Genomic DNA, 14,748 nt, shown 5'->3' on the forward strand with positions numbered 1-14,748 from the left:
GGGAGATCGAGAGCACACCCCTCATCTTAGATTAGTGCCCGTATGATTCACCATCTCATGACTACTCTCAAGACTAAGGTACTTCCCATTTTTATTTTTGAATTGTCGAATAAGCATTAATCTACTTGTTATACAGATAAATAATATTCGACGTCGACTTAATCGGTTAGAATGATAGAATGATGAAGTCTCCAGTTTCTTTTTTTTTCCTTTGCATTTATAGAAGAAAGGATCCAATTAACTTTTATCTTTAAATATCACCATGTACTTTACTACTAATCCTCTAGTTTCTTATTTTGCAACTCAGTGATTCAGCAAGTGCGATGATTGTAGCTGGAACCAAAAAAAAAACTCCTGTACCTAGAAGCCCCACATTTGTTTCTCCAATGCAGCTGGACCTTGAGACATCTGATCATAAGAATATATGTCTTGTTGATTCTGCTGCTGCCCCTGAGAGTAATTTAACATAGCAGGGTCATCGCCGTAATTATGATCATCAATGCCAAGATTTCCACCGGATGAAAAGCCCAGAAAATCTTGGGTCATTCTCATATCTCTTCCCCTTGGGAGGTCCTCATGAGTATCTCCCTGCATCTGTCCTTCCAAACCTTCTGCTCTTATTGGAACAGGAGGATTAATTAATCCATATGGAGGAAATGTAACAGGTCTAACATCAGTGCTAGACCATTGTGAATTTATCCTAAACTCGCTTTGATTTCCTAAAAATGAACCATGACTTGTCACAGCTAGCAGTGACGCACTTTGAATTGTAGAGTTCTCCATGGAGGACTCCAAGCATTGCAAAGAAGCACCTAATTGGCCACTGTTAGGGTCCTGAACAGAACCAGATGCCCTAGAGGTAGTTGAGTAGCCTGTGAAACCTCTTAGCAGTATAGGTGAAATAGAATTATCACTGACCCTCACACCGATCTCTGCTGCTTTCTGCAGTAAAGCAGTGGCCGACATGTAGGAAGAGCCAATTAATCCACTTCCATGAAGGCAAGAAGACCTTGGCGTGATCAGGCTAGAGAATACTTCACAGTTGTCCTGAATGAGAGGATTCATTGACAAAGATCTTAGAGGGTTGTTTGTATTGTGCTCGGGAGTTGATGAGCTTTTTATTGTATCAGATGTTGAAGAATTCAAACTAGGCATTGAGTGCGAGAGTATGTCTTGTGTTTGGCTGTGGAGGCTTCCGACCATGGCTTCGAGGCCGTGGTTAACTCGATAGTTTTCTTCTGTCAGTGCATCGCAGAAAGCTCGGTGTGTCACAAAGCTATCCTTCCTGAATCATCATAGCATGCCCTTAAGCTTCCAAATAGCAAGTAATAAGCTGTTCTGATAGCAAGAATTTTCATTTACATACTATTCAATTCATGTTGCTTTTAGTCTGTCATCTTAATATTAGACAGATAATTACTCATTTCTCAAGGTTTTGGGATGACCACAAGCATGCAAGTTGCAAGGTTTTTATCATTAGTGCGTATATATGCTAGTAAACATTTTTTTAAGGATTTATAAGGAAACAATCCTATGCAAGTATATGAGATGCTGGTCTCATGCATTACTATTCAAATATCAGAAAGAGCTAGATAAATCATCAGCTCTGCAGAGAATTACCTCGAGAAAATTGTTCCGCAGTCGCACCGATACTCCTTGGTGCCGCATATCTTCAAGTGAGCCTTCCAATCTGATTGAACTGCATATCTCTTTGAGCACTTATCACACTTCCATTTCTTCTCTCCATGCTTTCTTGAGTAGTGCTTCTTGATGCCAGTCAGATCACCGAGAGCTCGACTGGGGTCATGGTGAGTGCAGCTGACCTCAGGGCAAACAAACACCCTCTTCTTAGCCTCTATGCTGCTTCTCTGCTTAAGCTTCCATGGCAAGTTGTGGCCTCTCCTGTGAAGCTGAAGGTTCTGGTCCCTCTGAAAGCCTTTATGGCAGACTTCACAGACATATCTGTTTGTTGCCAAGAGTGTTCTGGGAGAAAGAGCAATCACTTCTGCATCTGGGTCTACAAATTATATACACTTACACAATTTATACTTCTCATGTAAAAGACTTCAAGGACAATTTTTATGACTACGTTAACTTAGCATTTTGCCAAAACTAGACATCATTTTTTAAGACAAGGAAAAATATATACGATCAAGTTGTTGGTTATGTTCTGCATTTTCCTTCAGAAGTCTAATTGCAAAACTTCTTTACTTTTGCATGTAAGGAATTGGATTATTGTAGAGTACTAACATCATGGCTTTCTTTCAACAACAACAAAAAAGAAAAGAAGAAGAATACTAACACACACACACACACACGCACACAGTTATATATATATGTTCATGTGTGATGATAGAATACAATTGTTCTCTTGTCTGGATTGCCTGGAAGACTACGTCTCTTCTTCGTCGCAGTGGTAACTGTATCACCTTTACTCGAGACCGGAATGCAACCTACTGTAAGAGATTGCTGCTGGAAGTTGTTCTGAGATTCTTCTTCAGATGTGTTGGACATTGTTTGGAAGCCTATGAGTTTCTTTGCATGATGGAAGAAGGAGAAAGAGGTAGATGTATATATATATATATATATATGGGAAGCTGAAGGATATAAATTAGGCAGACAAGAGGAGGAAAGAAAATTCCATTTCTATCTGCTTCAAGGACTGCAATCTGAGATATATCAAATGGGCCTTTAAGAACTTCGTTGCCATTGTTTAGATTTCTTTTGGAGCTACATGGTTAATTGTTAATAACTTGCTGTATATCTTGGAAATAAATATGTAATATATTCAAAAGATTGTGGTAATAAATTAGTGCATGGATGCCATTATGGATCCTACTCTTTTGGGAATTGTTAGTAGAACAAGTAGGTACGGAGACGGCTTAATTTGCCGGGCAAAGAAGAGTATATATGCCAATTGCCAATGGAGAGATCCGAGGAATGAGACAAGGTTGGCCAATGTCTGTAACAATGCGCTACTTCGATGGAGACCTCATCGACTTCTTCTGTTCTGCCAAGAGCTTCGGTTGCATTGAACCAAAGCAAAAGCTAAAACAAATGAAAGCAAACAGATGGCATTCCTTCTGAGGAATTTCTCACTGATTGAAACTTATATTGTTCCAATTTCCAAGGCAGCTTCTTTAGCTTAAACATCCATGCAACAAACTCAAAATTTTCTTTAATCTTAATTTTTTTAAAAAATAATTTTAATTAAATATTAAAAAGATATTTGGCAAACAAGTCCCAAATGTTTGGATGCCAAACTTCCAATCGCTCAGCTTAAACTTCCTTACTGAAGAGTCCCTTTTCTTTCTAAGAGAAAGACCGTAGTCATAAGGAAGAGTCCTTTACCAAGGAATAAACTGCATTGAATCCGGACTCGAAAGATCATATCATATACATCGTTTATTTTTCATTTATATTCTGCCATCATTGTTGACTTGAATCTAAAACAGAACTTCTTTTGCTATTTTCACTGAAAAAAGAGTGCAATTTGCAAATGAAGTGCATGTTCACAACCACAAAACTGACAGTAAACAATATACCCAGGTAAATGAATTTTAAATTTATTTACATAAATAGATGGGTTTTATTCCACATAGATGCAATGTAAGATGAGGGGTATACGTATAGAAAATCGCTACTCATAACTGGAAGTGGCTTACAAGTATAATATATACTCTTAACCCTCTTAATGCTATTAAGGGTACCAAAAAAATAGAATTTTTTATTGAATAAAATCACTATTTCAGAAAGTGATTCTATTCATATGGATTAGATGTCAACTATACAAAATTGCAAAAAGTAGGACGGATTTATATGCAATTTTCCTAGAAACTAGATCGGCTTCGTGCATACTGATCTGTCATATATGCAGCATAGATCCATCATAGTGAAATAAAATATTACACTAAGTTTATTATAGCCTTGATTAAGCCCTTCTGCCAATTAAGTTGTCAGCCTTTTGATCTTAATGAGTGTTTATTGCATTCTACATAGATTTTTGAGAAAAATCTTATATAACCATCGTAATTTCTATGAGAAAGATGAAATGCTCCATAGCTACAATTCTGTGCACATCTGCTGCTAAAGCTACAATATGCTAACCATCGTAATTTCTATGAGAAAGAAGAGGAACACAACAGTTGACGATGCATCTGATAAAAACCTCTACAAGAAATTTAGAAGAAAAATCAACTACAAAGTATGTGAACGTAGGCATTCAAGTTCACAATCTCACAAACAAGTATTTGGACACTGATGCAGGGTTGCAACTTAGCATTCAATACTATAGAAGAGATCAGAGAAAACTCTGTGAAAATAGTATTTCTCCTTTCATGCACATCAGCTGGTTAATAATCAGCATGATGGTATGCAAGTAGTCGGCACTCGGCACACACGATATTTAATTAGATATTCAAGATTTCCACTTAAATAAGATATTACCTCTAGCATTACATGGAGATGATTAGGCAAGCTTTAGCTACAACATAATATAAATCAAATTAATTGCAGGCTCCTAGTTTGCAATTCCAAATTTCATGCGATGGTTAATATATCAAACACCAAGTAGTTATGAATTATGATTGAATGTATGAAACAACGGAGAAATACTTTTGCCTGCAAAAATCTTTTAACATGCATGAATATGTTGCTAGAAATTAAGATCAATAAAGTGCAAAACAAGCGTGTGAAAGTTGTTTATTCTTCAATTTGCTCAAAACTGTATAAGAGAATAGATGATGCACCATGTGGTTGAACAGGGCATTTCTCAACTAACAGTCAATTTTTAAGGCCAATTTATCAATAAAAGGAAAAGACAATTAAAACTGACTCTACCATGGTGAATGGAGATGAGGTCCGAAGAGATGACTTCTGCGTATTGCATCACTGAAATATGAGGGAAACAATTCTTTTGTTGGTTAATTAACTCGCAGTACAGTTTGCAGGGCATATACATTAATGGAGACTCAAATATGCTAACTCTAGCAAGCTTACAATTGAAATAAAAACTTTAGTGTTCTGCATAATCATGTCCAATAAATACATGGGCATCCTTGGACATGGTTAATTATTGTAAACATAGGGAACCTAGCATGAATTTTACCAAACAAATAGTATTTCATCAGACAACTAACTAGAATTGAGCAGTACTGAACTTAGAAAGACCTCTATGAATAATTGTGGTCAAGTAGGTCAAGATGGGAATAAGAATAATGGGGAAAAATAATGCACTGTTGACAAATGATGACTTTGAATGGAAAAAATGGTTAAGAATAAAGCAGATAATCACTTTTTTTTAACAGGGTCAGTAAAAAAAATCAGATCTAAGTTGAAAGTTGTTGCAATAGTACAGTGTACTCTCATTCAAAGTCACGATGGATAGTTAATCGACCATGGGCATCCAAATTCTTCACGCTCATAGCAGGTCATCTGATCAGAATATATGGTCAGGACAATAGTTCAATGTGATTGATTCATGTAGAGCTAAATCTACCAAATATAGCACCTCCAATGTCTAGTAAGTCCTAGTTAAAACACAACTAATATTTATATGGACAATCTTTCCGGATTCAAGAATAACTGCAGATGGATTAAAAACATTAAAAAAAAAAACCTTACGCCGTAACGAGAATGAACTATAGATTCCATTTGCGTATTAGCATAGAAGAAATGCTGAAGTTATCATGAATCAGCAGATGCATCATGACTACGAAATCTTAGTATGCAAACTCAATGAATAATGAATACCTTTATTAAGGTAAACTAGGGTGAATAGAATTCGGAATGGAATAATATTCTCCTAAAGAACATGACATGAAAAAACTATATTCATGCATATAACTCCACTGAAAGTATCTTTCGATTACAATAAATACAACAAGTAAAGAAGTTCTATTTCATAGTAAAAAGAAGTTGACAAAGACCAAAATTCACAGCACGAGTTAATTTGATCAAGGAGGATAATCGCAATACAAGTAAAGGGGGTCCACCCCATAATTAAGAAAAGTTGTCATTTTAGATCAGAACTCCATTTGCCATCAAGAACTCCTCCCGCCGCATAGATCCATAAGAAAGGACACATCTCCCTCAGAAGAAAAAAAAGCAAGTTTGTTTGTTTTTTTTTTTACAAAGTCTCATGCCATTTCCGTCCCAGTAGCTTCTGTGTAAGCGATATCAAGACGAATCACAAAAAGAACACCTAACATCTAGAGAGAGAGAGAAGCACTCACCTCCGATCGACAAATTCAGGCCTGCGCTGAGCTCTTGGCAAGAGCCTTCATCTGAACATGATCTAAATCAGCAAGCGCGCCACCCGAAGACGACCTCGGCAGCGACTCGTAGGACCCACCATTATGCCTCCTTGTGATCCCAGCGCCAGCACCGCCTCCACCTCCGCCGCAAAGCCTAGCGACGATAATATACACCACGACGACGATTACCACCACGATTGCGACATGGAGCTCGAAAGTGAGATCAAGGATCTGCTTCGCGCGAGCTCGCGGCTCGTCGATCTCGCACCTGGTGGCAAATCCCTCAAGGAGGACATGGCATCCCTCCGGGATGAAGCCCTCGACGTAGAGGGAGAGCGCGGTTTGGAGAAACCAAAGGCCACGGAGGACGATCGACGAGGCCAGGACGATTTCGGCGAGGAAGAGGCGGGGGACGACGGCGAGGACGAGGGATGCCGCGGCGGATGCGGCGGAAATGAGAGCGGAGATGGAGTCAGACTTGGATTGGAGGTCAGTGGAGGGGAAGGCGGCGGAAGAGTGAGAGGAGGAGAGGGCAATGAGGGCGAAGGCGAGGGAGGCGAGGAGGAAGAGGACGTCGTGGGGGAGGGCCGAGGAGGGGAAGAGTAGGAAGAGGGCTAAGAGAAGGAAAAGGAAGAGGGGAATGGCGGTTTGGAAGGAGAGGAGAGGGGTGGGAATGGAGGAAAATGAGAGGAAGAGGACGGAGAGAAGGAGGAAGAAGAGGGCGAGGTGGAGAGGAAGGTGGCGGAGACGGGATGAGGGGAAAGGGAGGGGGTAGTAGAGGCGGCCGGAGGTGGAGGACGGGGGTTTGAGGTGGGCGATGGTAGCGGAGATGAGGTGGTAGATGCCGTATGAGAATAGGGCGAGGAAGGAGAAGGCGTGGTAGACTAGAATGGCCATTGACGACTGACGAGAGAGAGGAGGAAGAAGAACAAGTTTGGGGTATTACTAGAGAGAGAGAGAGAGAGAGAGAGAGAGAGAGAGAGAGAGACGCGTTATTGAGTTGATGGAATTTTGGGAAGATCGATCAGTGATGATACCCAATAACTACCCAACTTCGTCCAAAAGTTGACTAGATTGCGACAAATGATATTTCCGAATAACTACCCAAACTAACATGAGATATATTGGAACAGTTTTTTTTTCTTGTCCGAAAATTTGATGGTCGTCTCGGATTGGCGGATGTAACTTGTTTGGTTTGGACACAATTTTATTGGTTGGGTTTGAAGGGGTCAGACCAATTTGGATATAGCAGGAGAACTGCTCCTCCTTAAATATCCATAGAATTCGAGGTCACATTCACAACATAATTTTCTTTTGCAAGTGTTATTTTAAAAACAAGAAAAGGTGATTTTTATTTAGATAGATTAGCTGCCATGGTTATAAAAAAAAGATATTGTTGAGATTAGAGACCAAAAACTGAAGTAGCAGCACAGGAAATCCTCCGCTACTAACGTAACATAGATCCATATATGTCACACCTAGTACTTACAATAACTCAGCCCCAAGATGAGGGCTCCCAACGGATGGTCGAGTCGGGTTGGGTTGGCCAGTTGTTCTTTGCTGTTGAAATGAACCTCATCTGCGTTTTCTCAAATATGCCAATGGATTGCACTCATGATCGGAAATTGAACTGCAGGCACGAGGCACCTCTGAGAGCCTTCTACTACTGTTTCGTAAGCTCAGTTTTTGGTAGATCCAAAATGTAGAACCGCATTGAATTATACTGATGCATAGCAGCTGTAGCAGTAAACATCTCAAACAAATTTGTGGTTCAACAGTTATAAGCATCGTTACTTTCAGATTGCCTGCATATATTGATGCCGATCACGTTTGATTTTACCAACGTGCAGGAGACTGAAGGTAAAATGGTGCATAGATTGAGAACAAATCTATGGCATGTTGAGCATACAAATACGAACGGCTAAAAAACCCAAAGGACAGTGAAAGCAAAAGTAGTTTTTTATGAGCTTGGACTTGCCATTGATATAAAAGGTCTATTTACAAAGTTACAGCCGATTTAAGTCTTCCAACTGCAGCTCAGATAATACTCCACTAACAGTAGTAGGAAAGTGCAAGAACTAGATACATGAACACCTCATATATATACAAGGAAAACTCTGCAATTGTGCAGCTTCGAAATGCAACAATCGCTAGGCAAAGATTCATAGGAACCAATATCTAGTAAGGAGATTTACAGAGAATGGATAGTAAAGTTAGTCGGTTTGTGAAAGCTCAGGCGAGAGCAGAGACTACGCGACGGGACTTGGAATTTTCACAAGCAAAACCTTCAATTCTTACTTTGGGGCTACCACCAAAAGAAGCCCCACAAGAAGGCGAACCTATTTCAACTCTTCCTGCCGGCTTTTTGCTGAGTGAGTTTCCTAAAGGAGAAACTAGGGTTTGGGTTTGTTTAGCAAACTGCGGGTCTTGGACTACTGGGTTGTTAGTACGTACAGGGGGTGAGCCACAGAAGAAGCCCATTTGGCTGCTGGAATCAAGATCGCCATCAGGGTCATCCTGCACATTATCAAAAAATGTGTTACATGTGAATAAATAAAAAGTAAAAGAAAGAAAGGTAGAGTATCCACAAGTACCTTGCTGAGGATAATATCAAGGATTTCAGAAGGGCAGTCCCCTTTTGGCATAGGCAAAATGCTGAAATGAAATATGCCAAATAGAATCAAATGACACAATCAGAGCAGAAAATATAGTTCAGTATTTAGCTAGGAGTCCTAAATTTTTTCAAACGGAAACAAAGGAAGATGATAAGTAAACAGACAATGCCAGTGACCATCTTCCCATCATCATGGTCATGGAAGAAACCCAGAGGAACAGAGCCCTCTGACATAGTCAGAGGAATAATGTATAACCAATGCATAAAGATCACTCAAGATGCTTTATATACCTATCAATAAAGCGCAGGCAGGGAAGGAGGGCAATCTAACAACTAACTAGAGAAGCAGGATTTTTGACAGCGCTTACCTCTAGTTCACTACCATTAACCTAGGTTGCCTACATTCTCCCTTTTGATTCAAGATTTATTTAAGATAAGACAACATGGAAGGCCTATATCAGAAAGAAAAAAAAAAACTAAAACAAGAAATCATGTGAGATTCGGACGTAGCAAGTAAACAGAGCCCACAAAATTACTTGTGTCTTGGTAATATCTCATACAATGCACATGCGGGTTCCGGCGATCCAGTGTTTAGATACAATGTTCTAACTAATATTGCAGAACTTAATGAGTTAATGTTATGTCAAATTGTAAATGCCATTACATTTTAGTGATATGAGATCCATCTTCAGAAAATTCAGGAAACTTGAAAATTTTCTTAAGTAGAACTGTAGAATTACTAACCCATTTGGTTTGACTCTGCTCAAGCTGTCAATAAAACATGGAACACGAGAAGCACGTCGAGGTTGAGGGCAGATAAGTTCTACTCTAGGGGTTGATTGATTATCAATTTGCCAAAATCTTGATTTTCTGTCAGATAGGTAATCTGGATTTAGTTGACTAACAATATTAAGCCTCATCGGACAGTGCTCCATTAAATTGTCACCTGGAACAGCAAAGTCAGAAATTTCATTAGATCTAAAGCACTAGTGCGATATAAATAATGGTTAAGAAAACAATGGGAAGTGATAGCCCCGTACAATACTATCATTGAACTTCCAATCAAGAACAATCAATGAAGCAAAGTGGACGAATGCATCAAAAACAAAATAGGATAGTTTAAGCTAAAAAAAATAGATGCATAAAATACAGAAATGAACGTAAATGCATAGTCAACAAACACTGAATTATTAGGATAATTAAATGGCTAAAAGAAAGAATTATCAGGAACATCAGCACTGTAGAGCGAACAATGAACATATATGAACAACCAGATGCGCAAAAGGAAATTAGTATACAGCTACAAAATACAACTCCTATTCTATGAATATTCAGCAAAAGTAGGACAGCATTTGAAGCATCAATTCATAAACTGTTTTACCAGGATTATCTACAGCATGAAAACAGGCCAAAATTTGGACGGAATCTACCTATCATTTCACTATCAGATCTCAACCGCAAGAAAGCATAACAAATCCTTTTGAATCCAGGGGAAAGAAGAAAACTTTTTAAGACTGCCAGATTGTTCCCGAAAAAGACATAGATCTGCGACTCGTTCAATAATGACAGGACAAGAAAAGGAAGATACCCGATGAATACTTCGAGAGCACTCTGATGGCTTCCAACATTCACAAAACTCAGATCGAAGAATAAGTTGCAAAAGCAACCAAAAAAAAAATTGAACTTGTTTGTTTTTTTTCACAGATAATCGTACATCAAGAACAAAAATGAAGTAAAACTTGTCGCAGTACTAAAAAAATATACATATATACTACGCAAAGCTCCCAAAGCCGAAGACTAGCCAACAAAAGACTAGATCTTTAAAGGAAATACCTAACAGATACATCTCTCCGAAATCTCTATTCACTTCAAACTAAAATTCTCGCCAGGAACTCAACATCATAAAAGAACACATAAAGCAGGCTAATCGCCTTCTTACCAGATTAAAAATCGCCGGAAATGCCCAATCCCGCCGAAATCTCTCTGTAAATCTCGAGATCGAACCCGAACTACTCCCGATCGCCAGATCTACCACTTCTTGAGTCGTTCGCCCATGAAATCCCGCCAATCGAACCGCAAATAAACCCTAGATCTCCATCTCTACAGATCTAAATCACATCCGAGGAGGAGAGAGATGCGGAAGAGGAGGAGGAGCACCAAAAAGTCATGAGGTAGAGAGATCGAGAGCGAGGAAAGCGGTCAGCCTCCTCCCTCCCGTCCTATCTCTCTCTAGAATTCTTCTCTCTCTCTCTCTCTCTCTCTCCTCTTCTCCTTCTCTTTCTCCGAGAGGAACGCCGAGCTCCACTGCTCGCCTCTGCCTCTCGCTCTGGTCTTTGCGGTGTTATAACGCCGAGTTGGAGCCTCGATTAATCCCCGATCTGGGCGGAAGTTACGGATGTCCTGATACCGGATTAGTAATTAACTACTCTTGTCGTTTTCTTCGGGGACCTTTTCTCGGGTCTCTTTTACTCCGTCGCTGTTACACCTCGTGACATATTGACGAACGACGATTTCCTAACTCCTAACGCGCCTTCTCTTCTTTTCTCTATTTTTCCTTTTTAATAATTCCACGAGTTTTTCTTTTGACTAAACCAGTAGAATATAATTACCCTTTTTAATAATTATATTAAATATAAATACAGACAACACTGGGTCAACTCTCGGCTCTAAGTTATATTTAAACTATAAACTATAATCATTAATTAGATGCAGTTAATTTAATTACTATCAAAAAAAATATTCATATGAGAAATTGTCAGAGATGGCAAAATAAACAGAATGCATGGTGTCTTTTATAAATTACCCTACTTCTTGAATAAAATTATTGTTAGTATTAAAAAGGTTTAAGGTGGGTGTTTCTATATTTAGGCTTTTAGCTCATGCGGAGTTAGGAGTGGGGAAAAAAAGCTGACGCTACTCATTTTTCTAGTTTTCCACTTTCACTTTTTACATTATTAATTTGGAAGAAAAAGCTGACTCTACTCATTATGCCACTAACTTTTATGTTTGAGAGTAACACCTACTTTAGACACCCAGCAACTATTCGGATGAGTTGGATTTCAGAGGTAAAAAGTAAATTTCTACGAGGGCCTATCTCTTGTGGTGATCACTGATCAAGAGATAGAATCTATTTATTTAATACTCGATAATTAATGACAATTTATTCCACTCTTATAATACTAATAGTACGGGAAAAAAAATCTAAAATTAGGGAGATTTGTCAAACATATTCTATATTTTATTTCTATTATCTTACCAAATGGATATTTATCGTTAAATGTCGTTCGCCATTTTCTTTTATTCTAAGCGAAAAAAACTTATTATGATAGCTGATAATTAATAAAACTAATCGGATATTTTAGAGATATTTTAGATTAATGATAATAAAAATAAAAGTCAGGAGGCTTTTGATAAATTTATCGTTGAATTTAAACTCCTCGGGAACCAACCGGCTCGCCGCAGCCTCGATATCCGGTTCGCCCATCACGCGCGAAGAGTACACTAACCGTCTGATCAACTGGTCCCACTATCGAAACCTCTGCCAACCGTCCGATCAGCTCATTCAATTTTACGAACCAACCAACAAGGACAGCAAAGAGGAGGCAGTTAAGATTCCGGTAAAACAGACCGTCCGATCTCAATCGGACGGTCGACACGGATCGATGGTGTGCGGTGGGGCTTTTGAGGACGATAGCGATGGTTGTACGATAAAGTGACACGTGTCGAATCGTGGTGGCTATAGCCGTGATGGGAATCGATTTGGTCAAAATATATTGTCAGGTATTGGTTGGATCTTTTCCCGGGTTCGGCGAACCAATTTGCCGGCTTCTGATCTGCCGTCTGATCAGGGGCCTACGGTCAGATGTGTCCTGCGATCATGTGAGATCCGATGTACATGCGTGTCGGTTCCAGAGAGAGAGAGCTGTGAACGTACTGCCGGATTTTAAATTTTGAAAATGTCTTGTTGATAGGATAGAGAATAATTAACTATTTTAACATAAATTTTTTGTAGCATTATACGTTATATAACTATATGTAGCCAAATGTTTCTTTCCCCTACTGGGGTTGTGCATCTTATCTCAAATCTCTCTCTCTCTCTCTCTCTCTCTCTCTCTCTCTCTCTCTCTCTCTCTCTCTCTCTTAAATGTCACAACTTTGAGTCCGAGATAGTTGATGATCGAAGAAATAATTTTGTTACAATACATCCAGAAACTAATACGTATATGAATGTAACCAAAGTCTAATCAAGTCACTTCGCATTAGTCAAACCCATGTTATCTAAGTTCATTGGATGCTACTTTTTTTATAGGACCTTTAACTTCGAGCTCGAGCGGTCTAACAATATTAAGATGCCCTAACTTCACAATCTCGTCCATGTAGTCATTAAACACCAAAACTCAAGAGCAGTCTTTTATTGAGAATGTAGATTTCAATCCGATTAGAGTTATTTTATTTGTTCGTTTAGAGTTAAAGTTTAATTAATTTTAAATTAGTAGGATTAGCTTTCAATATATATATAATTGATGAATATTAGATTTGACTTATTTTCTATCTCTTCTATCTCTTCTATCTCTTAATCTTAATCTTAATCTCTTTTTTTTTTTTTTTTATCTCAAAGTCAAGGTTGTCGTTGTCCTCTCTCCTTTGACTACTATTGCACCCTAATCTCTTAGGATGGGCCTTCTCCTCCCTTTTCTTTTCTCCTAATATTCTACCTACCTATTAATCTTTAGCATCATCGCCATCGCCCACATTTTTACCAAATCGCTTAGCACCGTTACCACATACAACTCCTAGGATCAGTTCCTAACATATATATTCCATATTAATTTGTATGAGTCCATTTTCAGCCCCTAATTTCATTGCTAAAATTATAACTAAAAGAAAATTGTTAAATATATATTAGCCCTCAATGGTTTGCCGCCGAAAATTACTTTATTTTTCCAAAACTTATCATAAATATTTTCTCTTAATTTATATTTATGTAACACAAAAAATGCATATATTTAATATATTTATCATTTATTTATTATTTAAAATTTGATAGTTATTGTCTTATCAGGTTATTTATAACTTATCGCTTAAAGTATCTTAAAATTCAACTTATAAATTAATCAAATATGACATAAAAGTAATTTAAATATAATCATAAGAATATAAAGTGATATAAACAAAACTATAAAGTAAAAAATATATACGTAATCTTAATAAAGAAATATTAATGCAAAGTTTGAGACTATTCATGATACATGAATGAATAATAAGTTTGTGAAACATCATTGTTAACAGTCTCAGTCTGAATTGCCACTGGCTATTGGCATGTGCAATGTCTTTGCCTTCCACAAGAATCTTCTATCCTTCTTCCTTTTCTGTAAAGCTAGCTACCGCCTTTGCTTGTCATTTTACTAAGCTTCATGATCATGTGCCTCGCCATTGGCCATCTCTCATTCGCCCATGTGACGCATCTCGCTTGCAATTTATCATTCATATCTTTGATTCCCTCTCTGAAAGCAACTCTCTTCATCTTAGTTTGTCCCTCCTTTCCATTGATATTATTATTATTATTATTATTATTATTATCATTATTCTTAAAGACATTTTTGCAAACTACCTACATCGATAGAGATCTAAAGCAAAGAATAAAAACGAAAAATTAAAATAATTATCGTGGTCGGCAGGATTCGAACCTGCGCGGGCGAGCCCACATGATTTCTAGTCATGCCCGATAACCACTCCGGCACGACCACATCTGGTGTAATCATCCACGTGTCCCATCTATCTAAATTATTTATGTTGATACCATCTTCTTCGCTGCCTTTTGCAAAGAGAAAGTGTGAGAATCTGATCAAAAGTGGAGGTGGAGATGTGCAAGAATCCACC

At 38.3% G+C, this 14,748-nt stretch overlaps 3 protein-coding genes and 1 non-coding gene across 4 annotated transcripts; all 4 read right to left on the reverse strand.

The window, feature by feature from the left end:
- Positions 1-287: 287 nt before the first annotated feature.
- On the reverse strand, positions 288-2,514 carry LOC140802124 (zinc finger protein GAI-ASSOCIATED FACTOR 1-like). Its single transcript, XM_073157560.1, has 3 exons — positions 2,385-2,514; positions 1,621-2,017; positions 288-1,285 (listed from the first exon to the last, which is right to left on the reverse strand). Exons 1-3 carry the CDS (start codon positions 2,512-2,514, stop codon positions 361-363), a joined length of 1,452 nt encoding a protein of 483 aa, XP_073013661.1. The 3' UTR covers positions 288-360.
- Positions 2,515-5,818: 3,304 nt separating this feature from the next.
- On the reverse strand, positions 5,819-7,241 carry LOC140801668 (uncharacterized). Its single transcript, XM_073156889.1, has 2 exons — positions 6,234-7,241; positions 5,819-6,163 (listed from the first exon to the last, which is right to left on the reverse strand). The coding sequence occupies exon 1, from the start codon at positions 7,149-7,151 to the stop codon at positions 6,249-6,251; it is 903 nt and encodes a 300-aa protein (XP_073012990.1). The 5' UTR covers positions 7,152-7,241; the 3' UTR covers positions 5,819-6,163; positions 6,234-6,248.
- A 954-nt stretch (positions 7,242-8,195) lies between these two features.
- On the reverse strand, positions 8,196-11,335 carry LOC140801669 (uncharacterized). The gene is made up of 4 exons (XM_073156890.1): positions 10,808-11,335; positions 9,613-9,814; positions 8,849-8,909; positions 8,196-8,771 (listed from the first exon to the last, which is right to left on the reverse strand). The coding sequence occupies exons 2-4, from the start codon at positions 9,801-9,803 to the stop codon at positions 8,487-8,489; spliced, it is 537 nt and encodes a 178-aa protein (XP_073012991.1). The 5' UTR covers positions 9,804-9,814; positions 10,808-11,335; the 3' UTR covers positions 8,196-8,486.
- Positions 11,336-14,534: 3,199 nt separating this feature from the next.
- On the reverse strand, positions 14,535-14,615 carry TRNAS-AGA (transfer RNA serine (anticodon AGA)). The gene has a single exon. It is a non-coding gene; the product is annotated as a tRNA-Ser (tRNA).
- Positions 14,616-14,748: the final 133 nt, after the last annotated feature.

This window comes from Typha latifolia, chromosome 15 (assembly GCF_019914945.1).
Source record: "Typha latifolia isolate L0001 chromosome 15, TyphaL0001v2, whole genome shotgun sequence".
Lineage (NCBI taxonomy): Eukaryota > Viridiplantae > Streptophyta > Magnoliopsida > Poales > Typhaceae > Typha > Typha latifolia.

What these genes read in the sequence shown, in the direction of transcription:
- LOC140802124 (XM_073157560.1), bottom strand. Translation starts at nt 2,514, where the DNA reads ATGTCCAACACATCTGAAGAAGAATCTCAGAACAACTTCCAGCAGCAA. An exon ending in GAAGAGACGTAGTCTTCCAG is followed by an intron (nt 2,018 to 2,384) that starts GCAATCCAGACA and finishes TATAATTTGTAG; the next exon opens with ACCCAGATGCAGAAGTGATT. An exon ending in TGCGGAACAATTTTCTCGAG is followed by an intron (nt 1,286 to 1,620) that starts GTAATTCTCTGC and finishes ATGATGATTCAG; the next exon opens with GAAGGATAGCTTTGTGACAC.
- LOC140801668 (XM_073156889.1), bottom strand. Translation starts at nt 7,151, where the DNA reads ATGGCCATTCTAGTCTACCACGCCTTCTCCTTCCTCGCCCTATTCTCA.
- LOC140801669 (XM_073156890.1), bottom strand. Translation starts at nt 9,803, where the DNA reads ATGGAGCACTGTCCGATGAGGCTTAATATTGTTAGTCAACTAAATCCA. An exon ending in AGCAGAGTCAAACCAAATGG is followed by an intron (nt 8,910 to 9,612) that starts GTTAGTAATTCT and finishes ATTTCATTTCAG; the next exon opens with CATTTTGCCTATGCCAAAAG. An exon ending in TTGATATTATCCTCAGCAAG is followed by an intron (nt 8,772 to 8,848) that starts GTACTTGTGGAT and finishes GATAATGTGCAG; the next exon opens with GATGACCCTGATGGCGATCT.